Source organism: Dendrobium catenatum, unplaced genomic scaffold, assembly GCF_001605985.2.
Source record: "Dendrobium catenatum unplaced genomic scaffold, ASM160598v2 fragScaff_scaffold_365, whole genome shotgun sequence".
Classification (NCBI taxonomy): Eukaryota; Viridiplantae; Streptophyta; class Magnoliopsida; order Asparagales; family Orchidaceae; genus Dendrobium; species Dendrobium catenatum.
The window spans coordinates 235,765-262,414 of NW_021318827.1; the positions used below are offsets into that span (position 1 = coordinate 235,765).

Consider the following 26,650-nt stretch of genomic DNA (forward strand, 5'->3'; position numbering starts at 1 on the left):
ATTGCTATTTATTATTATTAATCTGTTAATTAGAGAGAGTCACTTTAGAAGGTCTGGATGCATAAAATGTCAGCCTTCCGATGACTCAATTAGAAGAGTAGATGTATTTGATTTGCCCTTTGTTAAGAAAGGCAAAGGTAGACCTAAAAATACTTGGATAGAAAATATTAGATATGACCCTTTTTTATTACATTTAAATGAGAATTTGAATATTAATAAAACAAAATGGAGAAAAATGATTCATTTTGCCGACCCGTTGATGTTATTGTTGTTGCAGTTGGAAGATGTTGTTCTTATTTTTTTTGCCTAGATTGGTAATTTTTCTTGTTGGGGTGGCCCTGCTAATTGTTTGACAAACTACAATATGCTTTCTGCCTCCCTAGCTCAATCATGATGCCTTGGTCCCTATGCCACCTTCAATTTTATAGTCCAAAGACCCCCTTTACCCCATGCAACTAGCATCTAGAGCAACCTCTTCAACCTTAACCACTTTTCAAAGCCATCCCACTATCATAACATCCTATAATGCCATGAAAATAAAAGTATATTATAACAAAGTTAACATCAATGTTGTTCTCTATTAAAATAACAAATTTTAGATAGTTTTTAATACAATCTATTCTTCATAAAATATGAGATGAATGCATATGATTTTGAGCTATAAATTTCGGTTTCGTTTGGGACTGCTTCTTAAAGCGGCTCCCATATCAATTTAATGGTGAATTAGGAAAAATAATAGTCTACACCAAATTCATGAAATTTACGAGAAAATTTTGATTATCATGTACTTATGTTCACTATTAAGCTAAAATTTTATATAATTCAACTCCCATATCAATTTAATGGTAAATTAGGAAAAATAATAGTCTACACCAAATTCATGAAATTTACTAGAAAATTTTAATTATCATGTTCTTATGTTCACTATTAAGCTAAAATTTTATATAATTCAACTTAAATATTAATACCCACAATTTTAATTTATTGAAACTAAACTTTAGGGATTTATGATTAGAGATGTGTGATAAATTATTTTTGTCTCTTTATTGTATTTTTTTGGTTGAGTTGACAAACATTTAATTTTCTTAAATAGTCATAATTAGCATTAATTTAAGCTTGGCTATATCCATTGTCTCAACTTCCACTATATTCATTTTGGTCTACCCATATCCTTTCTACCTTTGTCATATATGTTTGAGATCTCTAGATGCCTCTTCTAAACCCTATCCTAAATGATCATTGTATAGAATTCAATTTTCTTTTTTTCTACATAAATGAGTATTACTATATAGGAAATTTGTGGAAGTAAAATATGTGAGGATTGTTTGGTTGGTTGAAAAAAGATTGCAGTATAAAAGTAATGCAGTGTAAACGAAATACTTTAGAGTTGTTTGGATGAGTATTCAATAAATGCGAAGAATTATTTTTTTTTACTTGAAATAAAATGTATGCAATGTAAAGTTTAAAAAAAGTTTGTCAATGACAATGACGGGCAGTGGTAGCAACCAGCAGTGGTGGTAGCAGTTGCAACAATGGTTGCAGCTGGAGGTGGAGGTTGCTGGCGACGGTAGCGACCAGGGTGGCGTTGTCAGTGATGACGATTGACAATATTGGCATTGATAAAATAAAATTTATTATGAATACTAAACTGAGTTTGTTAAAGGGATTTATCCCTAACAAGAATATATAGTGAATTAGGAGTTTTGTGGTAATGATAATATAAAATTGGTTTTTACTTCAGAGAAACAAGATTAAAACTCTAGATTTATTGGTTGGTAATTTATGCTACCGACAACAGATCAAGATGAGTTGCATATTTTTAAATATTTATAATTAAACCATATATTATATTTATATTTGAAACATATATTTTAATTATCAAAATTTAAATTTAATTTCTATATATAATATTTATAATTTATTTAATTTTTTAAAGGCAGTATGAGTGCTCTAATTTGACTCGTCAATTTATTTTCAACATTTTCTTAGCTTTTTATTTCCATTAGGCATCGTACACCTCCTTGCCGACGAAGGTACCGCTGTTCCCTTTCTTCAATCTTCCTTCAGGCGTCGACGAGCTAATCGCAGGATCAATTCCTCCTTTTACGGTTTGCTTCTTCTCTTTCGATAGCCTAAGTATTTATACGGTTTGCTTTTCTCGTCTCCATTTTTTCCTTGCTGTTCGAATTCGCGTGCTTCCGCGTTCGGTAGGGTTTTGAACGAGTCGCTAAAAGCTTCTTCGCCTCCTTCGACGACGTTCCTTGCTCTCGAATTGGAAGTCGCGACTGTTCGCCGTTCTTCCTGTTGGATCGGAAGTAGCGACGGGAGCTTGCTTGCTGTGAAGGTAAATATATGTGTCCCATTCGCGTGCTTCTTCGGCCAAATCCCTTAAATCAGCCGGGCTCCAGGATTTAGTAAATCTGGGATTTACGGCAAAAGGAGGGAAACGGAGGATTTATTCTGCTGTGAGATTTACCGGCTGCTCTAATCCCGTTTGGCAGGATTTAGCATTCATGCTTCTCAAATTCTGCATAAATCCTGTTGCCAAACAGCCACTTAATGATTTTCTCTCCTGTTTTTAAATTATCGCCTTGTTGATTCGTGTGATCCTTCGAAGCCCAGTTTAGAGGGCTAGGATCTGTTCTTGAATTAGGTTTAACGTCTACTCCGCAGCCTTCCTGCGACATGGACGATCGGGCTTTCTGAGATTTTCAGTGATCTACAAATTTAATAATTTTCTGAACTTGAGAGGATCTCTTTGGTTTTAACTGGTTTCCTTTTATTCCTCAGGTTTGCTTGATTCCAATAATTTTACGATATATCCTGAAATAAGCATCGATATTGGTTGATTTGTTCAATTGTTCTGAAATTCGTCGCGATGAGTGAGGTTTTCGAGGGATACGAGCGCCAGTATTGCGAAATCTCCGCTTCTCTTTCGCGGAAGTGTACGGGAGCGGCCGCCCTTGATGGAGGTTAGTGATGCTGCCTTCCTGTAACTTTTGATCTTTCTTGATGTTTGTGTAAGCATGTATTGCTTGCTTTTTTAATGAAAATATGAGATGTAGGTGTCAACATATTCACCTCTGTACCGCATTCATCAGAATTTTGTTATGCATCTTATTTTCTTGGTCTAACCCGCAGAACAGAAAAAGCAGAAGTTGTCTGAGATCAAGTCCGGCTTAGAAGATGCTGAAAACTTGGTAGTTGATTTGATTGATCATCTCAAGTGTTTCTTGATACTTCTTTGGTTCAATTATGTTTGCTGATTTTAGAATATTGGCTTTGGCTTATGTAGATTCGGAAAATGGATCTTGAGGCTAGAAGTTTGCAACCAAGTGTAAAGGCAGCATTGCTTGCTAAGTTGCGTGAATACAAATCAGATCTCAATAATTTAAAGAGTGAAGTTAAAAGAATCACTTCTCCTAATGCAAAGAATGCTTCAAGAGAGGAATTGTTGGAATCTGGGATGGCAGATACGTTATCTGTATGATATTTCTTGTTTCGTTTGTTAATTTGATGTTGCACTCTTCTTCATTTATTTGTCTAGCCGATTTTCAAAACTGCACTACAAACCTTTGACCTGCTTAAAAGTACTAACCTACCTTTCTTCCAATAGACTTTCTTGTTGGTAATTTATGCTAGGGCAGGATGCTTATGCGTTAGGCTGTAGATCTCAAATAAGTTTATTCAGAACCTTTAGTTCCGTGCTATTGGATATAACATTTCAGTATAAGCAGAGGAATTTGTTTGATTTAAACTTTGTGAGACATCTAGTCTGAGTAGCGAAAGAGCCTTTTCTTGAGTTGTTTGAACCAAGGATTTGAATGGGTTTGCTTCAAAGCTGAAACATGATATTCTATATTGTCATTCATGTTTTATGTTTTTTAGATTTTGATTATCTTTTGTATAATTATAATTCATAAACTTTTTTATTTATCAGTTGTAAAACCATTACTCATTATTATCAACTCTCAAGATTCCTTCATTGTATGCAATTATTTGGCATTTTTCTGTTAGGATTTTAAGATTAAATAATATGGATGTTTCTTTATTAATTATAGAAGTGCATTTCAGTTTGATAATTGTGCTTTGTTGAACACCGATTCTTTGATGATTCAGGTGTCTGCTGATCAAAGGGGAAGATTGTTAATGTCAACTGAACGATTGAATAATTCTAGTGAAAGGATTAAGGAGAGTAGAAGAACCATGTTGGAGACGGAAGATCTTGGGGTTTCAATCCTGCAAGATCTGCATCAACAACGTCAATCTCTTCTGCATGCGCATACTGCAGTATGTTCTTTACACCAGTTGATTCTGAATTTTGTTTGAATCATATTGATTGTTCTTTTTATCATATTTTGATGTCTTCCTTGGCTAATTCATATATTTTGGTATTCTTATAAGCGTGTTGGCATTGAAATCAGACAACAGCTTTTATTTTTTGGGTATGGAAAAACCCGAATAACTCTCAATTTGTTGTGCTCCTTTATTACTTTATTGTTTTTTTACTTATCTACACTCATATTAATCCTATTATTCAATGCCATTTTCTGAGCCTTGTAGTTATTGGTTTTTGGAATTGTGGTCGACATGCAAACTTGTTGAATATGGGCTTCTAAACAACTGTTATTGCTAGCATTTTTTCCCCTGAGTATGAAGTTATTTACCGGCTTGTTTCAGTAAATTGAACGTTTTACTCATCTTGGTGAACTTCAAAGTTATGGTTAATATATGGCAATTTGTCTACTTGTGTTTTCAATGTAAAAAAACTTGAATTGGCTGCCTGTTGATCCTCTTAGTGAACTGTTCAACCATGGCACATCAAACATAGGAATTTCAAAGACTTCAAGATTGTGTTAGACCGATCCAGCCAACCGAAATTTATTCCAGGCGGACCAAGCCTTGTCCGCCCCTTGCTGTTTCACCCGCCCCCCTTGGGGGGGGCCCACTAGGATTTCAAATAGGAAGGAGGGGGCAGCATGGGATGAAATTAAGGAGGCATGGGCTGTTTAGTAATTTGCTTGGTTTTAGTTGTATGCTTTAAGTTGAAGAGAGGGATTAGGGTTATCTATGTTTTTCTGAATTTTCTACTTGAGGCTTTGGTGTCTTGGGCTATAGCGACATCTAGAGATTTGGGAGAGAATGATCATCCTCTCGAACTGAGGATCAATTGAATCCTGGTATTTTCCTTCTGTTTCATCAATTATTACGAGTTTTCTCGCTGTTTTGCTTGATTTGGTTGGAGTATCCTGGTGGGAGTTTGCTTAAATTCCATTATTGGTAAGAAACGCTTGAGCTCTGCAAGGGTTTCTAATCAAATTGGTATCAGAGCATTTTTCCGGGTTGTTTTTTGGTTGTTTTGGTGATTTCCTGCAACAGATTTCTTTTTTCGAAACATGGGTATTTGCTTTTTTTGTGGTCGAAATCCAAATTTTTTAGACTAACAAAGATCCGAGTATCGATGGAGGACAAGAAAGTTGATGCTTTGGAAGAACGTTTTGAGTGTCAAATCAAAGCGACAATTGAGGATATAATTTCCTCAACGTAAGGCAAGTTCTCGGATCTTCAAGAGATGGTGAAGAAAATATGAGATCATCAAAACTAAATGGTAGCATCAGAGGCAAGAGGGCCAATAGGGAGAAATATGAATTTTGAAATTCGTAGGAATGAAAATGATGTGGAGATTATAGAGGGAGAGGGGAGAAGAACCCATCTGGAACCTTTTCAGAGGGAGGAGAGAGGTGGAAGGTATGGGAAGAGGCGTGGATATGTGGGTATGAGCAAAGGGGTGCTGATTGGGAAAGAAAGGAGGGGGATTACAGCAGGAGAGGTGCTGATTTTGAAAGGAGGGGAGAAATTGAATAAGGGTTTGGGTATGAATGTGGAAGTGAGGAATGGGACAATTTGGGGAGGACCACCCAGTTGAGGAAGGGAAAAAATATGGGGTAGATCTGAAGGTACGGAAATTGAAGATGCCCTTCTTTGAAGGGGAGGATGCACACGGGTAAGTTTACAAGGTAGAGAGATACTTTGCCATCAATATATTGACGGAGGAAGAGAACTTGACGGCGGCTAGCCTATGTTTGGAAGGGAAGGCTTTGGCTTGGTACCAATGGAGAGACGAGAGATGGCCAATACATAGTTAAAGGGCATTCAAAGAATGCTTATTAAAATGTTTCCAAACCAGCAGAGGAGGGGATTTTTTTGAGCAGTTATTTGCCCTAGTGCAGGAAGTCTCAATGATAGAATACTGCGAGAGATTTGAGTGCCTGATGAGTCGACTGGATTGGCTGTCCTAGACAATTTTAGAGAGGAATTTCATGAAGGGGTTTAAATCAGAGATCCGGGCAACAGTTAGAGTCATGAGGTCTTGAAACTTGGGAGAGGCTAGAAGCTTGCTTAGTTGGTGGAGGATCAGAAGTATCAGGAGAGGGGAGCAAGAGGTAGCAGTTCAGGTGGTTCATATATGATGACCACCATTTTCTTAGCACCCAAGGGGCCTACACCAAGCAACCTTCATGAGACCCCAAGGGTGAAGCCTGTAGGAGGAAGTAGGGGAAATTTCAAAAAGTTGATTGAGAGGGAGGTGCAGGAAAAGGTAGCAAAGGGATTATGCTTCCGATGTCATGACAAGTATACCTCGGGGAATAGGTGTTGAGACCGAACTCTTTAGGTTCTCACCGTTTGTGATGACGAGGAAAATGAGGAGGGAGGTAAGAGTGATATTGGGGTAGAGGAGGAGGTCAAGCTTCATTTGGATATGGCAGAGGTATCTCTGAACTTAATGATAGGATTCACTCTAAGTCATACTATGAAGGTGAAGGGGAAAATATCAGACCGAGAGGTGGTAGTGTTGATCGACATTGTGACCACCCATAATTTCATCTCCAACTAGGTCCTGAACCAATTATGGATGACTTTGGTGGATACAAGGAGCCTATGGAGTGATGATGGGTATAGGGAAGGTGGAGACGGCTCAGACGGGCAAAGGCATATGTAGGGGAGTAGTGTTGACCATACAAGGGATTCAGGTGAGAGAGGATTTCCTCCCATTAGAGTTAGGCAGCATTGATGTTCCTGGTAGAGCTACAGAAATTAGAGGGAATCTGATTTGAGGAGAGTAGAGGCATTTATTTTTCAATACAGCCATTGATACAACAATTTAGGGAGGTCTTTCAACCATATCAAGGATTGCCACCACCAAGGGGGCAGGAGGATGCCATCACCTTGCGTGAGGGGTGTCACCCATCAGTGTCTAGCCGGCCCTAGGCAAGGGGCCGGCCCAAGTTTATTTCAGGCGGACCAAGCATTGTCAGCCCCTTGTTGTTTCACCCGCCCACCTTAGGGGTGGGGGGGGGGGGGGGGGGGGCTAGGATTTCAAATAGGAAGGAGGGGGCTGCTATGGCTGGAATTAAGGAGGCATGGGCTGTTTGGTAATTTGCTTGGTCTTAATTGTATTTTTTAATTTTTTTTATTTGGTTTGGTTTCAATTGCTTGCTTAAAGTAGAAGAGAGTGATTAGGGTTATCTATGTTTTTCTGAATTTTTTATTGGAGGCTTTGGTGTCTTGGGCTCTAGCGACGTCTAGAGATTTGTGTGAGAATGATCCTCCTATCGCATTGAGGGTCAATTGTATCTTAGTATTTTCCTTCCATTTCATCAATTATGAGTTTTCTCGTTGTTTTGCTTGATTTGGTTGGAGTATCCTGTTGGAGTATTATCCTGGTGGAAGTTCGTTGAAATTCCATTATTGATAAGAAATGCTTGAGCTCTACAAGGCTTCCTATCAGATTGACATGCATGGAGACGTTACCAATGAGTTACATCTAAAGCCCCATGGAGAAATGAATTGAAGGTACATGATAGTTGTATTGTGTGTTTTGTTCTTTACTGAAATGACTTTGGCCTCCTTGGCTCTAGAGTCTTTAGATGTAATTCTCAACCTGTTAGCTGATTGTAAAATTGCTGGGATAAGGCAATGGAACGCCGCCTGCACAGTTTTGACCCTCTTCCACCTTCTTCGACATCTGTATAATATTTTTCTTATGAACTGCCAAGAAAGTTCTGGATATTTTCTTAATAATTTTTCTGAAAACTATATTAGATCATGCCTACTTCTCCCTCCCATGAACCTTCACATATTTACAAATATTGGATTTTTTTTTTGTGATGCAGTTGCATGGCGTGGATGATAACATAGGAAAGAGCAAGAAGGTCCTCACGGCCATGTCTAGAAGGATGGACAAGAACAAGTGGATCATAGGGGGAATAATTTTGGCCCTTGTCCTGGCTATTCTCCTCATACTATATTTCAAGCTCGCCCATTAACAGATCCTGTTCAACTCTGCTCCACTTCTATTGTAAGTGTACTCTTTTTCTTGCGTTCACGTGGACCCAAATTATACATGTGTGCTCCGTAAGCTATTCGGACCAGCTGCATTTGTATGTTTAAATGTGCATTTCTTCTTCTACAAGGTTTCCCGTTGAAAACATCCAAGTCTCGTCTGTTCTATGTTGTTTATTTCAGTATAAGCTAGAACTTCTTCTCCAACTCTAAACTAACTAAGGTTTTGTTTAGGACGATTTTTTTAGTGTTTTTTAAAACAGTTTTTAAGTACAAAAATTTAAATTAAAATGCTACTTTAAGAAATGGTAAAAAAGCTTAAATCTCTTTAATTAAGGAAGACAGTTCTGTAATTCAATGATAGATTAATGCCTTGTCCATATTTGTTGGTCTATTTGTCGGTTTAATATTTTATTTTGTGTGCGATGAGATCTGCATTCAAACTCCAATGATCACTTACGCTGATTTTTTTTTTTCCCGTTTGGGATATTTATTTTTGCTTCTTTGCATCCATGAATATGGAAACGTACAAAGACAATAAGGGGCTGTTTGGTAGCACTCAGGATAAATCCGGATTTCTGAAATTTTGAGGGGCCTAAATCCTGAAAACTGTTTGGTAGCATTCATGATAAATCCTATTAAATCTCATGTGACTATTTGACTATAGAACGGATTTAACAATCGGACTCTTTCTCTACTGCCAACAAATTTCGTAAATCCAGCAAAAAACAGGATTTCGGAAATCTGAGATTTAGCACGAAAAGGCGGAATTTTCCGTCTACAGCGGCTTTCATTTGCCGTGAGATTTGGTTTTGCATTTTAGGCTGTTGGGCTGGATTTTGCCCAAATCCGCCTCAAATCCAGCCTAAATCCTTGTACCAAACAGCCCCTGAGAGTAGGAAATCCATTCAGAAAATGATAAATTGCATTATTCCAGCTTAAGCATCTCCTTCCCCGATAGTTGATTAGGTCTGACTTTGCCTTGATAGCAAATGAACAATCAGTTCAGAAACATCAATGTAATAAACTAGTTTACCTTGTTTGTCGTTGCGCTGCTAAAAAGGGAACGAAGTTGTTTCCTGTTGTTGTTGTCATCCTATTGCCCCACGCCATATGGTGCTTCTCAAGCTGTTGAGCATTATCATTTAAAACTGGTATTTTGGATTGGCCCAAGTTTTCGTTCGCTTGAAAGAAGAGCCCATTTATGCCAATTAACGACAATCTTTTATGCTATTACGTGGGCTGGGCTATAACTCTTTTTTTTTTTTTTATTGTGTCTTATTAAAAAGTTAAATCTCCTTTAGATTTAATAAATAAAGTATTTATAGTATTTATAATATTTTCTAATCAAAATTTTTTTAATCTATATTTATCTTTTGTAACATAAGTTGGATCTCTTACATCTTCTCTCCTAATTAGGTTATCGAAAGACTAATGTTCTGATGTTTTATTTGATCAAACTATCTAAGACTTTTCTCTTTAATCTTATCTATCATTGGAGTTGCTCCAACCTTTTCATGCCAATTCATGCTCAATTCATCATAAAAAGATTGAATTTATCCCTTGTATGGACATTCATGTCTAACATAGGGAAGATTTTAGGAACTTGTTACATTGGCATGGGAATTGGGCGTCACATCACAAAAGCCAGATTCTACCATTATTTTTATTGTAAAGAGGCATAACATACTACCTCGTGTTTGCTTTTACCTGGCTATTGATGACTTTAAAAAATTAGTCAAACGGCTCAGCACTTTAAGGCTTTGGTTAGAAAGAATTGAAAGAGAAGAAATGAAATGAGAATGGTGAATGAATAGAACTGAAAATTGGAAAATTGCTAGTATTTTAATACAAACATTTCTAGTTAATTTTTTTTATTATTTAAAAGTTATTTTTAAAAACAACACATAAGAGAATGTACTAAAGTGCTATTTTAAAAGCAGCTTTTAATATACATTTTTTTTAGTTTATTGCTTATGGATGAGATGTTGAGTTTTGTTTCTCATGAAGATGAGCCATAAGTTATAATGATATCTTATATATTTTTTATTAATAATATGTTTTTAGGTAAATGTAATTCTCAATGGATGTTTTATAAATTGCATGTATTTTAAAAATGTAGGAGTTGCTTGATTGGTTGCAAATAAATTGTATTGAAATACTTTTTAAAGTTGTAATATGTTTTAAATTCATTGAAATGTCGGTGAAGATGTATCTGGATAACACAATGATTGAAAAGTAAGCGACTGCGGTGAAAGGTGGCTATGGTGGTCTGGGACACAAATGGGAATCATTAATGAGCGATGCATGTGCTTTGGAAGTCATATGATCTAGATGATTTTATGAGTTAGACTAGTATAAGATTGAGTAGCCTCCCATATCAATAAAGAGTAAAAAGAGTAAAAAGATGCAGGGCGAAAATCTTCAAGAAAGATGCCCATAATAACTCAAGAATCACTTTAAGAATTTGTCGAGCTTCTATGAGAATGATGCGTTGAACTAATGATATTAATAAGTTTTAGGTTAGACTGTGGTAGAGGAGAAACTTCAACATGATGATGAGAGTAGCCTTTGTGAGTATCTACTAATTGTTCATCCTCATTTTGGTATTGAATTTTTCACCGGTGAGCTCCTCCATTATACTATGATGGTAGTCTCTATTGATTAACCTCCACCAATAGTTGAAGGATTTCAGCTTGGCCCTACTCCATCCTATGCGTCTGGTCTTTTAGTGATGGGTCTCAAAGGCCTACTCTTGGCTAATTATGATGTCCAATGTTGCTAGACACATTCCAAGTTTGATGAATCTTGGAATGAGGAAATGTACTGCATGTAATGTTACATCTATTAATCATTAAAATGGTATTACTAAGATGTAGGGATATGATTCTCATAGATAGTATCGTACTATTATGTGCTAGCAAAATTTATGATAATAGATAGAGTGCTTATTATTCTAACATTTTATAAAGATCTAACATGTACAAAGATAGAAGTTGTAGGAGATACTAAAAATTTTTATGTGTAAAATCTAAAATGGGGAAAAATTGTTGGATCAGACCCAGTTGAAATAGTTTAGTATATAATTAATTTATTGATATAAGAGTCTGATCTTCTCTATAATTGAAGAAGATGAGATTATACAAATGAAAAAAATTATTTGATGGTCATTAGAAAGATTGCAGAAGAAGTGATGGAAAATGTAGATAATGTCAAACAGTGGTCGATTGTCTTTGGTCAGAAAATGGTAATCAGGTGATTGGGTCAAATGATAATAGCTAGGCAACGAGAGTCGAGCAATGTAAGTTCAATAATGGTGGTAATCATCAATGAATGTCATGCAAGGCAATAGAGTTTCAGTTCTTTCAAATCCAACCATCACCTTGCGCGAACACATTTTTCTCGTGATTATATTTATAGCATTTTAAGATAGGCATTTTGATAAATTTGACTAAAATAAAAATAATCCATTGACAACCTATATTGGTTTTCTTGATCATAGATTATTTATTTAGTATTTGAATGCTTTATTGATCATAGAATTCAATGATCTTGTGCATGTTGGATTCGTCTCGTCAAGGCACTTGATTTGATAATAAACATACAAGATTCAGAGACTATTTGATTCTTCAGTTAATGTCCTCAAGCTTCTAAATATGCTTTAAGTGCTTGATTTAGGTTCATTTGGACTTGAATCATATCACTTTTACTGTTGTTGGGCTTATTTTGTCGAGATGCATAGCTCGACTATAAGTTCATTAAAATTGGATTTTAGATAGTCCTAAATTTAATGCTAAAATTTTTAATTCACAGATTATTTTGAAATTCATATTGCTCAAGTGAATTTTCTAGAGATATATAAATAATTATGAAAGTAGCAAATTTGAGGTTATGAGAGTACACAATTTATGTACTCTAATATATCCAATTGCAGTTTTGTGGTGTTTGGACCTAATAATTTATGTTGTAATGGAGGGTTTGAAAAAACAAAATCTAATTTTGTAAATAAATATTTCATTTTTTTTAAAATTAATCAGCATGATAATCAAAATGACTATTCGACCCTCATAAATCGTGACATGTGCAATGATGTTATTTTTCAAGTCAAAACCTTATTAGATGGAAAAAACTTTATATAATTAAAGTTGGTATACATTGATTAATAAGTTCCTTTAAATATAATATATTTATGTCACATACCAAATGTTAATGTTCTTGCAAAAAAAAAAGTAAATAAATGAGAGATTCCTCTTTAATCTAGAATTTTATAAATAAATAATAAAAATCATTTTTTTTCTAGAAGATTAACTAACTACCAAACATGGAGGCTTCAACCTTCAACTATTTTTGTTACCAAAGCAAACACCTAATGCCTCATATGGGAAAAATTATTAGGTGCGGAGTGTGCACTGTCCGCACAAACATGCGTACCTAGCGGTACCCAGCAGTACCGAGTGCCAGTACATAGTGCGGAATAAGGACTGTGCTGACGGTTCTCTCCGTCCGCACTCCGCACCGAATAATCTCTCCTCATATGGACATGCGATAAAAGGATATGGACACACAACATACCTATTATTAAGACATGGACATGTATTAGATATACCATTATAATATTATAATTTTAAAAAATAAAGAAGTATAGAAATTACATAAATTTAGTAAATATGAAATGAAATGAAATTCTATAATTTTATTTAAATCTATTAATTTTTTTAACTAATGGAAGAAATAGTTACATGACATAATAAATTATCAACTTCAAAAAAAAAAATTGGTTCCTTTGTGTGTGTATATATAATATACATTATTAAAAAATCATAAGAAAATAAAGCAAATAAGAAGAATAAAACTAGTTTTAAATAGCTATTAAGTTATTCAAATATTATTTACGTAATATGCCTTCAGATTTAAAATTTATTATTGAGGAGCCGTGTTGAAAACTTTTTGTTTCTTTTGATTGGACGCACGGATAGCATGTTGAGCATGTTGTTAAGGCAAATGTGCGTGCGTGTCTTGAACATATCCGACATGCGACATGACATAATTCATATTAATTGAGTATTGGTGCATCATAGCTCAATGTTGATGATCAGCATCGCCATCAACATTGTCATTTATCATCACCGCTTGTGCTAATGATCATCTTCATCAACATGACACCCATCAATTACCGCTTTGACTAATGCTTGTCGTCAATACAAACTTCCACATGTCTTGTTGGTCGATGGTAATATTATAAAGAGAACAACTAAGCATACTATCAATAATCTCTTAATGATACTCCACAATATCTCGAGGCTTCTTACAATTCATATCCAAACATTGTATATCTTTTCTAATTATGAGAAGGAGCATGTTTTGTAATAGATGATTTTTACTACTGCAATTATTTTAATAGGCCAAACCCTATGATTTTCCCCGTTCCTATTTTTGCAAAGTAAAATATCATGTATATCTTATGAACTACGCTCAATTTTTTTATTTATAATGTGATAGACTTTCATATATGACAATATATTATACGATCATTATAGCATAAAACATAATGTCATGCGCTAAAACTAAATCAATTTATGCCATTTTTCTTCACCATTTCCTTTACCATATGGCACCAAGAAAATCAAATGTTGAGCTAATAAGATAAAGCCCCATGCATAAAAATTCATCTGATGATTGATTTTGGCATATATGTCATTCTCATACAACTCATAATGTAAAAAATTTATGTCCATTTTTTTCATTAACTTGCTTCTTGTTTCTTCTGGAAAAAATAATGAAATAATTTTATGAAGATTTAAATACAAAAATAACTTTGAGCAAGTGAACAAAATAAGGCTTTATTTGGTACCGTTTTTTTTTTGTTTGTTGCTTTATGAAGCAATTTTTTAGTATATATATATTGAATTAAAAATTTTTATACTAAAAAATTGCTTCATAAAGAAATAAAAAATTTATCCCAAACGAAACCTAAGACTTTGTATATCTCAATCATACAAATCCAATAGAGTTAATGAATCAAATATTTGATTAAAGATAAATAAAAATAATTCTAAAAAAGTTTGTTGATAAAATCTAAAACTATTGAAAAATAAAAATGATACTTTTTTTTTTACTTAAACATTCATGTCCTAAAAAACAACCATTTTATACAAATAATGCATGAAATCAAGGCCTATAGAATACAAGAAATGTTAGATGAACCACACAAAAATAAATACATTGCATCAAGATCCGAGAGCATGGGAGAGGAATATAGTTGTAATTATTAATGTGACAAATAAGGATAATATTCTAAAGTAATTTCTTTTACGCAACTCATCTTAGTTTGTTGGTTAGAATGTTTGACTACCAATCAAGAGATCTTGAATTCGAGTCTTCCGTACGTGATGTTTGTGATCTTACCTAAATTGACCTAAATGTTGATCTCTTTCATTTGTTTTATGTTTTTTTTTTTAATTTTATGCAAAAACAAGACCTAAAAGCAAATTTCCATTGAGATACATTTCTCACATTTATCTCAATGCAAGTTTCAAAATCAAGAACAGAATCATCCATTCCACGAACAAATATTTCTTTTATGTTGCATTCATTTTACATTGCATTCCTTTTTTAACCAACCAAAAAGCCCTAAAACAATATTGTCATGAATTGCGCCCAATCAACACAATTAGAACGAAGTTGGGGTGGTTAGTTCGCAACAATGATCTAAGAGCATCTGTGATGCCTCCAATCAACAAAAAAATAAACATTTATACAAATTGTTATCATAAATTCAATGGAGCTTATAGATTAAAAATATATTAATTAGATTATTAAAATAATAAAATTGCTCGAAAATAGCAATGTTATATAACCTTTTTTTATTAAAATGAATGCCTCCTTAATATCAATCATTTATCATGAAAATGAATGCCTCCTCAATAGCAATCATTTTTAGCCAAATTGAATGAGCACACTCATTCTCTGCCAAAGATGTAATATGAGCTCTAAGAAAAGCAGAACTTAGTGTCCGAACTGTCTGACAAAGTGAACTGCATTTCTCCTTCATTAATTGTCCAAAATCTTAATCTTCAAGATTTTGAAACAATGAATGCTATCTCAATTTGTATGGCCCGCAAAAATAATTGCTAATATGTTCAGTAAAAAAAGTTAAGGAATTTGAAGAAGAAAGCACAATACTTGATAGTTTCAACAACATAAAACCTGAGATTTCCTAAACATTGCAGTTCAAAAGCAATTTATTAAGATTTCCATGGAGAAATAAAAGTATACAGTTTGTGTTTTCTCATCAAATCAGATTATTAAACGAGCTAAAATCTCAGTTGTGATCAGCTGCGAACAAGATAGAGCTTACCAAACACATGCATCAAAGCAACAAAAGCAATGAATCCCACGCTCATAATAAGGACAGTGTTGGGAGATAGCTTATGACCTGTAGTGTCATCAGTGTAGAACTGTAGCATTGTGGATGCAGCTCCTCCAGCAGGAGCACCGCTGCCGCCGCCGCCTGTTCTCCGCCTACGCAAGTTAGCAGCTGCTGCTGCGCTGCCCCTTGGTGGACCTTCTCCATTCGAAACCATTTTCTCTAGCTAGTCTCTGAGAAGAGAATAAAGGGTCAGGAATGCGATTCAAAATAGGTGAACAAATTAAAAGGAAACTAAAGTAAAATAATGTTGGTTGCGTAGTTGTTCTAGTTCATTATCCAGCTCCTTAAGGTAAGCATCATATCATACAAAGATCATTTGCACGACTTGAAGCACAATTAGGGGTAAAAACATGCTAGCCCGTTGGTAGCTTTAACTTTATAGAACTTGAATAATAGAATGTTTTAAAAAGTAGCGGTGTACCCATGAACAACCAACAGCATAACAAGCCCTTGCAAGACAGAAATATAATTAAAAGAAGAGGAGGCCAAGGATAGAATCTATAGAAAGCTGGTCATAAATTATCTCCCTACCAAATGCAAATTTAAAGAGTGGATGGAGCAGAACGCTTCTTTAATCAAACCAAAAGCAGCAGCTCAGGAAACACAATTTAATGATGTTACTTTGGGAAGTGAAGATTTGAACGGGATCTTGAAATTTAACTTGAATGCTTTAAATTCAGTCAAAGTCACAAAAAGGGACCTCTATCTTTAAAATCAAGCAAATTATTTCATTCTCACTAGCTCAAGTAGAAACGGGAGGCATGTGTGACCATGCGAGCCTGAGCGCCTGAGCGCACGCGATGCAGATGCGACCTGGGTCAATTCAGAGTTAATTTCGGGTTTTCAGGTCAGCTTGAACCCCACCCAATTTTTAAAATGAGTCGATATCTAAAACTCGAACTTGACCATTTTGGTAAACAGGTTGATCCAAAATCAAAATTTTCCATGTCGGGTCCGGGTCGGATTTCGAGTCGTGTTAAATATTGACACCCCAACCAAAATCAGAAATAAAAATCAAAATCAAGAAAATATGCAAAAGAGCATGAGTATGTTTTGTAATTTAAGAACACCCATGAAGGCTGAATGGTAAGTGGGGATGAATACAAAAATATCTTGCATACAAAAAAATAATAATAAAATAAGAATTTATTATAGTTGAAACATTGAGAAAATGAAATAAAAATGTGAAATATACAACATAGATAGAGAGAAAATGTAGACTGAGTTAACGAAGGTAGGGTATCACCTGCAGACGAACCAGCAAGAACATCTTTGAAAGAACGAGACTTTGGCGGAGAAGAAGCGCCCGCTTGCAAGATTGTCTAGGGGTGGAAACTCAAGCCCCTTTTATAATAGTAGTATAGATATAGATTTTAAAAGCAACTTATCCTTAAGTCTTACTTATAAGACAAATTATTTACTTTAGATATATTAAATTAATTAAATTTGAATGAGATTAAATTATCATATTAGCTATTAAAAAGGGCTGAAATTTATCCATATCTATACTATACTACTATTATAAAAGCTGTTTGAATTTCCTTCCACATTAAATCTTGACCATCCGTTTTACTTCTTTTAAAATAATTAATAAATATAAAAATATATAAAAATTATACATATTATTATTGTCTGTTACTATAAATTTATGTTGCTTAAATTTTCTTCCTCAAATAAATATATTTTTAACTTCCTGGAATCAAAAACGTATCAAAGCTCCTTACATTAAATGACTTGCAATTAATGTTATAAAACATTAAATGACATGTAGATCAGGCGATTGTATTATACTCCAATGCCGTTCATTCAATTGAAAAAAAAAAAAAAAACTGATATTTATTTTCACTGCCAGGCGGTTGTGGATCTGCCGAAGCAGCTTCTCATCTTTCTTCTTCTTCACATCCGAGCATTTATTTATTTCTCTTCACACTCGAACAGTTTCTTCTCATCTTTCGTTGCTTATTTGGGTATTTATATTTATTCTTTTCTTCTCGCTTCTAGATCAAAATTGGTATCTTTGATACCTTTTCTAACGACTGAAACCAGCACTTGCTCGTGGCCTACGAACTCGGCCTCTTCTACATGCACCGTCGCTTATTTGGGTATTTATTTATTTTTTTTTCTTATGGCTTTAAGATCAAAGTTGGTATCTTTCATACCTTTTCTAACGATTTATGTTTTGTTCATGGCAAAAGTTTTAACTTTCTGGCGTTGCTTTGGCACATCTTTGCTACACGTCGTTTGTTATCAATCTGCTTCTTCGTGAGGTCGTCTTGGTGTTCGATGCTATTCCCCAAACCATTCTTGTTTTATAATGTAGCTTGAAATAAGTTAATTGGTTTTGGTAGTTTTTGTTTGGATTAGTCTCAAGTTATCATTTCATCAAGTTAATTGGATTAAGTCTTCAAATAAGCCAAACTGTATTTCGATAAGGGATGAGCAAATGAGAAACAATCTTGTTCTCTGTTTGCTTCTAACCGAATCAGCGATCTTTTTCCCTTCTAGATTTTTTTTTTTTTTTTTATGGGGGGTATTTTACATTCAATTTCTTGTTCTTCTTGGAATTCCTTGGGAGGAGCTAGATAGATAAGATAAGCTCAGCTTACTTTGTGATTTACAAGTTGATACTCCATGCATCACCAAAAAACATGATTCCAGAATAAGCAGGATCAATGGAAGCACATCTAATATAGAGGATAATCACAGAAAATACTTGAAACAATGAATCTTAATATCAGAAATACTATTAAATAAATTTTATTTACTACAAATGAAATTTTGTTTAGTATGATTGAAACTTACAACTTGAATTTACCTGTTTTCGATTTTTACCAAATTTTGCTATTAAGAGCCTAACTTTTGTGCTGTAGAAAAAAATTATGATAAAATATTTTGAGATATTTAATATCAAAATGAAACTAAAATTATTTGTAGAATAACATAATGTTTCTATAATGCTTATGCATGTGAAAGTTTAGCACTTGAATTATATCATCTAATAATTTTGTTGTATTAATCTTTTATTATATATGCAGATAACAAAATTCAATTAAATTTTAGTTGTCAAAACTAAGTTATCCGAAAGTTCCAGTTTGCAATTCTATTTTATAAACAACTAACAAATTTTACAATCAAATAAAAATCCATTACCTAAGCTTTGAATCTGAAAGAGTAGAGACTCATAAATGAATTGCAAACCATGAAAGATCTAAGGGAAGAACAAGTGAGAATAGTTCAACGGTTATTTATGAAGAATCGAACCGTTTGTTGAAATCTGGTGGATATTCCGAAGGGTTTAATGGTTTCCTTCATCTTCCAAAAATAAAATTGCGAGACGCCCATAAGAAGAAACTTTTTAGAAGTTCAAAAGACCAAAAGAAGAAACCTATCAGAGAAGAAGATGACTTAGAGGAGGAAGCTAGGGGAAGCCCAACAGTCTTGCCCTGCTCGGGCTTGACGATCCCGATGGGGGAACCATCAGCAACTGCTTGGGGTAATGTCGCCTCTAATGGTAATAATCCGATCAAAGGATTCTTTAGCTTGGAAGCGGGCGCTTCTTCTCCGCCAAAGTCTCGTTCTTTCAAAGATATTCTTGCTGGTTCGTCTGCAGGTGATACCCTACCTTCGTTAACTCAGTCTACATTTAATGGTGTGCCGGCTATTTTGGTTTCAGATGAAGAAGTTCTTAAGCTTGCATCTCCATTTCAATTCACTCTTGTGGGTAATTTTGGTCTTCGTAGACCTAATTTGGATTCTATTTGTGCTTTTTTCGGTAGCTTAAAACTTTCTGGATTTTATTCGGTGGGTCTTTTGGATTCTAAACATGTAGCCATACAACTATCTAACGATTGGATTACAGCCGGGTGTTTGCGCATAGATCGTATTTTATCTTGAACTGTCAAATGCGAGTTTTGAAGTGGACGCCTTTTTTTTATGTTAGGGAAGAATCTCCTATAGTTCCTATTTGGATTTCCTTCCCAAACCTTAGACTTCATTTTTTTAATGCGAAAGTTCTTTTTGCGCTTGGATTGGTCTTTGGTCAGCTCTTGCAAACCGATCAGGCCACGACTTCAAGGACTAGACCTTCTGTGGCGAGAATATTAGTTGAAGTTGATATTACAAAGAAGCATGCTAAGGAGATTTGGGTGGGCTCTAAAGCATTCGGATACCTCCAGAAAGTCGAATTTGAAAAAGTTCCATATTTTTGTAATCACTGTAAAACTCACGGTCATGCGGCGGCTGAATGCTTTAAACTCCACCCCAATCTTAAAAAAATTTCCAGCAACTCGGCGGGGCAAAAAATGGATAAAAATACAGATGAATGTGATGTTGCCATGGAAATTCAGACCCAAATGGTTCAGGAGGAACCTATTTCCCCACCTGAGAGGGTTGGAAATTTTGCTGCTGATGAAAGTCACTTGTTGAATGAAAGGGTTGCTCCACATCTCACCCATACTGTGCCTAATATACCCGACACTGGACCAGCTCCTATGAAGGTTACCCCCAATGACAATGATGCTAATGATTGTTCCAATAACTCAGCTGATAAGTGTAGCAGTAATAATAATACTAAATCTGGAAATGAATGTCCTAACATTTATACAAAAGTTGCACTACAAAAAAGTAGATTATTAATGTCCAAAAAATTAGAGACTAAAAGAAAAATGATGCTAAAATCAATTTAGCGACCAATGAAAGAAACCAAGTTTCATGATCTTTATGAAATTCTCCATTCTATAGATGTTATATACACCACCTCTATCAATTAATTGAGTAGAACAACTACTATCCCCCATATCCGTCAACAACATGATATGCCCGTATTTAAGAATAAGCTCCCTTCATTTTTACCCACAATTATACTCTATATATACTCAGATAACCAAGTCTAATATCATAAATTTCTTAAAAGCAAAATCTAATCATATGTGAAGCAAGCAAATTAGTAAAGAAATTGCTTAATTTTTGGTGATCAACATAAATAAATGTTCTGTAAAGTTTGGTGTTGAGCAACTAAAAAATAGAGAGAGCAATGGAAAGCAAAATATGAGCATAGTGTGATGTATAAAAATAAAGGAAAAAACTTAATTCTTGCTCAACAATAAATCACTTCAACTCATGCAAGGACATATTGAAAACCCAAACAAGTTCACTAAATAAAATTTTCATAATAACTTTGAAAGGATAGACAACTAACTAAAGTACTAAATTTATATCAAAGACCACTGAAAGGAGTTGAAAGCAGAATGATCATTCCATGGGCAAGCTTTCGGGCACGAACAAACTGGTTTTAACTTGAGTCTCCTGCTTCTTAATCATAACAAGATGTTTCTTCCCACTAATATGCGAGTCATAAACTACTTTACTGTTGTAAACAACATCACATAGAGCACATACCATTATGGCCTCTTCAGCAGCACCTCCTTGAACAACCTTATCCTTCTTGGTCTGCAAATTCTCTTTAGTTGAAGATGGTTTCTTCATCGCTTCTGCATTTGTAGTTTGATCTTGGCCAACTGAAATATTTTTCTTAGAATTAGCATATAGCTTTGGAATAATTTTTCCCTTCAATTTTTGCATATTTGCACTGTGATTTTTCCCATTTTGTGAGTATTGAAGGTCATTTGGCTGTTACATTCAATCTTATAAACTTCACAAGAAAAGTTTTCAACAATTTTTGGAGCAGCAATGTAACCAAGACCAGCTTTTTCATTGAGGAACACTTTGCAACATGCCGGATCATATTAAGTAGAAGACAATTTTATATATAAAACTAATTCCAAAAAATAAAAAAAGGTGTAATAGTATATCTACTTTTATAAATGATGAAAAGTGATGCATTTTGAAATTTTGCTGATATAATCCCGAGAGCGATTTTAACAACATCTTGTTCTACTTCTTTTCAGTGAAAAAATATGAAGTAAAGTTCACCCCATCTACCAATATTGTAACCTGAAACCTTGGTGCATGTGATTTTCCTTCTTTAACATTTGTATAACATGGAAGTGATAATCCTGATCTTTGTGCATACTCCTGCAAATAATTTTTATGTATATGATTTCCTAAAAAACCTAACAAGTTAAAATACCTCTATAGGAAAAACGTCAATTTTCGGCGCCAATTTTTCATCGAAAAATGGCCAAATTTTGCCGAAAATTAGTATTTTTGACAGATTTCCAACAATACGTGCGTCAAAAAAGTGCTATCGACTTAAAACTTTCTGCCGAAAAATTTCTAGCAAACTTCCGACAAAATATCTGTCGAAAATATTTCGGGCGAATATAAAATGAAAAAAAAAAAAATTAAACCCGCTGAAGCCTAAGCCCAATCGTGACCAACTGAAGCCCCCTCCACACATTTAGCAACCCAGGCTCACCCGCCCGAGTGGAGCCCACGACCTGAATCCCTCAGAACGCTACCCCCCGCCCTGGCTCAACCCCAGCTAACTCGCGAGCCTGCCGAATGAGCCTTCCCAACCCGCGCAACGAACCACATTCAGCGGGATTCGAACCAGCACTATCCAGAATATAAGCCCCTATCCACCATACCACTATGTAACATCTGTGTGATGTTGTCTCCGAAATATTTCCATCGGTAATCCATCGGAATTTATGATGAATTTATTTTCTTCAGAAATTTTGTCGGAAATGAGATGTTTTCCTGTAGTGTGCAGGTGCATGTAATTAGAAAACATAGTAATAATTACATGAAAATATAACAATTCGATTTATTTACTAATTTTGATAGATATAATGAATGTTTAACGAGTTATACAAAATTATTACTTGTCAAATAAAAATAAATAATTAAAAAAATTATAATGATACAGACTAAAATAAAAATAATGACTTCAATATCACCATCAAAACTTCACTTCATTTAAAAAAATAAAATTTTCTTAAACCATCTATAAAGATATTATTATATATCTTCAAATAAAATAAACTTTTATTTAAAAATTGGGATTAAAAAAATAGTAATCATTATAAAGATATTGTTATGTGATAAGGCGATTTTAAACCATTATCTAAATCATCAATTTATAATTGCTGACCTTCAATTCAAAGAGTGTAAAATATTAATATTTTAATTTCCCCTGACCTTTGAAGTCCAACTCATAGCAAGTTATGCTGTTATTAATAATCAAAATATCACCAACTGAACATCAAAACAAGCAAGTCTTGTCCGCAAAAGCAAAAGAAGCTCCAAACATAATAAAAAATTAAAGAATATATCATAATCTTTATGTAAAGTTCATAAAAGAATATTCATGTTACAAAGCTCTATAAGTTACTTTTCCTTTTCTTTAAACCAGTTTCAATAAGTACAATGAGCTCTCAAAACTCTGAAATTCATAATAAATGCACACCAAAAATACTAATAAATTTTGGAGCTTATGTCAAAAAAATTCAAAACCCAAAACCCACAACAACAATAAATAGTACATTCATATCACAAAACACAAAGAGACAAAAAATATTGTCAAAACTTTGATTCAGCTATAGTCCGCTAGCTTTGATGTGTGTTCTTTTAATTTTTTTATTATGACAGCCATTTCAAAATGTAAAATTTAAAGACATTTTTTTTTTTCACTCAGCCTGTATCAACCCAATCGACATGGATTTGATAGTTTTTCTTTGCAAGGGATTGTAGAATTTTCCATAAATCATAATTGATAATTGAGTAAAAACATTGAACTCAAGTTAGAACATGATCACTAATGTATTAAAATCCCATGAAATTAATCCTATATTCAAATATGCTATAATTGCTTTACTTGAAAAATGTTAAATCATACATATATACTGACATGAAGGCTACATGATACTAGCCCATCAACAATGCCACAAACATCTATATATTAGCATCTATATATTTTTAAAATATACACAAATTAAAGTCGTCCAAAAAAACATAATATAAAAATAAGTCAAATCTTTATATTTTTTTAGAATCAATACAGAAGTTGCATTATAAAAAAAGTAGATTATTATCGTCTAAAAAATTAGAGAATAAAAAAAGGACGCTAAAATCCACTTTAGTGACCAACGAAAAACCACATTCACCAAGTTTCACATTCTTCATGCAATTCTCCATTCTAGAGACGTTATATACATAATCTCCATCAATTAGTTGAGTAGAACAATTACTATCCCCCATATCCGTCAACAACATGATATGTCCGTATTTAAGAATAAGCTCCCTTCATTTTTACCCACAATTGTACTCTATATGTACTCAGATAACCAAGTCTAATGGCATAAACTTCTTAAAAGCAAAATCTAATCATATGTGAAGCAAGCAAACTAGTTAAGAAACTACTTAATTTTTGATGATCAACATAACGAAATGGTCTATAAAATTAAGTTTTGAACAACTAAAAAATAAAGAGAACAATGAAAAGCAAAAATATGATAATAATGTGATGTATAGAAAATAAAGGAAAAAATTCAATTCTTGCTCAACAATAAATCACTTTAACTCATGCGTGGATATGTTGAAAGCCCAAACAAATTCACTAAATAAAAATTTTAGAATAACTTTGAAAGGATAGACAACTAATTAAAGTATTAAATTTATATCAAATACCACTGAATGGAGTTTAAAGAAGAATGATCATTCCATCGGTAAGCTTTCGACCATGAGCAAACTGGTTTTAACTTCAGTCTCCTCCTTAATCATAGCAAGATGTTTCTTCCAACTAATATGCGAGTCATAAATGACTTTACAGTTGCAAACAAAATTACAAAGAGCACAAACTATTATGGCCTCTTCAGCAGCACCTCCTTGAACAACCTTATCCTTCTTGGCCTGCAAATCCTCTTTAGTTGAAGATGGTTTCTTCATCGCTTTTGCATTTGTAGTTTGATCTTGACCAATTGAAATATTTTTCTTAGAAGTAGCAAATGGCTTTGGAATAATTTTTCCCTTCAATTTTTGCAGATTTGCCATGTGCTTTTCCCATTTTAGGAGTATTGAAGGTCACATGGCTGTTACATTCTTACAAACTTCACAAGAAAAGTTTTCAACAATTTTGGGAACATCAATGTAACCAAGACCAACTCATTCATTGAGGATCACTTTGCAACATGTCGGGTCCTATTAAATAGAAGACAATTTTATAGTTTAGTGTAAAACTAATTCCAAAAAAAAAAAGTGTAATAGTATATCTACTTTTATAAATGATGAAAAAAGATACCTTCTGAAATTTTGCTGATATAATCCTGAGAGCAATTTTAGCAAGGTCTTGTTCTGCTTTTTTTCAGTGAAAAAATATATTATGAGAAGTAAAGTTCACCCCATCTACCAATATTGTAGCCCGGAACCTTGGTTCATGTGGTTTTCCTTTGTTAACATTTTAATAACATGGAAGTGATAATCCTCATCTTTGTGCATACTTCTACAAAACGATTTTTATGCATATGGCTTCCTAAAAAACATAACAAGTTAAAACACAAGTGCATGTAATTAGAAAACATAATAATAATTACATGAAAATATAACAATTCGATTTATTTACTAATTTGACAAATATATTGAATGTTTAACGAGTTATACAAAATTATTACTTGCCCAAATAAAAATAAATCATTAAAAAATTACAATGATTCAGGCTACAATAAAAATAAAGACTTCAATATCACCATCAAAACTTCACTTCATTTAAAAAAATAAAATTTTCTTGAACTATCTATAAAGATATTATTATGTATTTTCAAATAAAACAAACTTTTATTAGGAAATTGGTATTAAAAAAGTAGTAACTATTATAAAGATATTGTTATGTGATAAGGGGATTTTAAATCATTATCTAAGTCACCAATTTATAATTGTTGAGCCTTCAATTCAAAGAGTGTAAAATAGAAATGTTTTAACCTCCCCGGACCTTTGAAGTCCAGCTCAGAGCAAGATTTATTGTTATTAATAATCAAAAAAGTATCAACTGAACATCAAAACAAGCAAGTCTTATTCACACAAGAAAAAGATGCTCCAAATATAATAAAAAAATTAAAGAAGATTGCAGAATCTTTTTGCAATGTTCATAAACGAAGATTAAGGTTACAAAGCTCTAAAAGTTAGTTTTCTTATCTTTAAACTAGTTGCAATAAGTGCCATGAGCTCTCAAAATTCTAAAATTCATAATAAATGCACACCAAAATTACTAATCAATTTTGGAGCTTATGTCAAAAAAATCCAAAACCCAAAACTCACAACAGCAATAAATAGTACATTCGTATCACAAAACACAAAGAGACAAAAAATATTGTCAAAACATATATCCAGCTATAGTCCGCTAGCTTTGATGTGTGTTTTTATAATTTCTTACTATGACAGCCATTTCAAAATGTAAAATTTAAAGACATTTTTTATCACTCATCCCGTATCAACCCAGTCGACATGAATTTGATAGTTTTTCTTTGCACGGGAGTGTAGAATTTTCCATAAATCATGATTGATAATTGAGTAAAAACATTGAACCAAGTTAGAACATGATCACTAATGCATTAAAATCCCATAAAATTAATCCTATATTCAAAGGTGGTATAATTGCTTTATTTGAAAAATGTCAAATAATACATATATACTAACATCAAGGCTACAAGATACTAGCTCATCAGCAATGCCACAAACATCTATATATTAGTAAAACATACACAAAATAAATTCGTGCAAAAAAAATATAATATAAAAATAGATCAAATCTTTATTTTTTTAAGGATCCATAGCATCAATACAGAAGTTGCACTACAAAAAAGTAGATTATTAGCACCCAAAAAATTAGATACTAAAAGAAAAAATATGTTAAAATACAATTTAGCGACCAATGAAAGACCACATTCAACAAGTTTCATGGTCTTCATTAAATTATCCATTCTA

General features: G+C 33.6%; 3 protein-coding genes across 5 annotated transcripts; 1 reads left to right on the plus strand and 2 right to left on the minus strand.

Moving 5' to 3' along the window:
• Positions 1–1,958: 1,958 nt before the first annotated feature.
• Positions 1,959–8,550, plus strand: LOC110113887 (vesicle transport v-SNARE 11). Of its 3 annotated transcripts, none has more exons than XM_028693777.1 (7): positions 1,967–2,108; positions 2,212–2,344; positions 2,791–2,972; positions 3,142–3,200; positions 3,296–3,484; positions 4,120–4,290; positions 8,175–8,550. In XM_028693777.1, the coding sequence occupies exons 3-7, from the start codon at positions 2,879–2,881 to the stop codon at positions 8,325–8,327; spliced, it is 666 nt and encodes a 221-aa protein (XP_028549610.1). In that variant the 5' UTR covers positions 1,967–2,108; positions 2,212–2,344; positions 2,791–2,878; the 3' UTR covers positions 8,328–8,550. The 3 variants fall into 3 exon arrangements, with proteins under 3 accessions (XP_020702256.1, XP_028549610.1, XP_028549611.1); XM_028693778.1 differs by having other exon boundaries at positions 2,017–2,033; XM_020846597.2 differs by lacking the exon at positions 2,212–2,344 and having other exon boundaries at positions 1,959–2,108.
• A 7,005-nt stretch (positions 8,551–15,555) lies between these two features.
• LOC110113894 (protein transport protein Sec61 subunit beta-like) lies at positions 15,556–15,952 on the minus strand. The gene has a single exon (XM_028693774.1). It carries the CDS (start codon positions 15,924–15,926, stop codon positions 15,675–15,677), a length of 252 nt encoding a protein of 83 aa, XP_028549607.1. The 5' UTR covers positions 15,927–15,952; the 3' UTR covers positions 15,556–15,674.
• Positions 15,953–21,022: 5,070 nt separating this feature from the next.
• On the minus strand, positions 21,023–24,724 carry LOC110113877 (zinc finger protein 346-like). The gene is made up of 2 exons (XM_020846587.1): positions 24,424–24,724; positions 21,023–21,288 (listed from the first exon to the last, which is right to left on the minus strand). The coding sequence occupies exons 1-2, from the start codon at positions 24,722–24,724 to the stop codon at positions 21,023–21,025; spliced, it is 567 nt and encodes a 188-aa protein (XP_020702246.1).
• Positions 24,725–26,650: the final 1,926 nt, after the last annotated feature.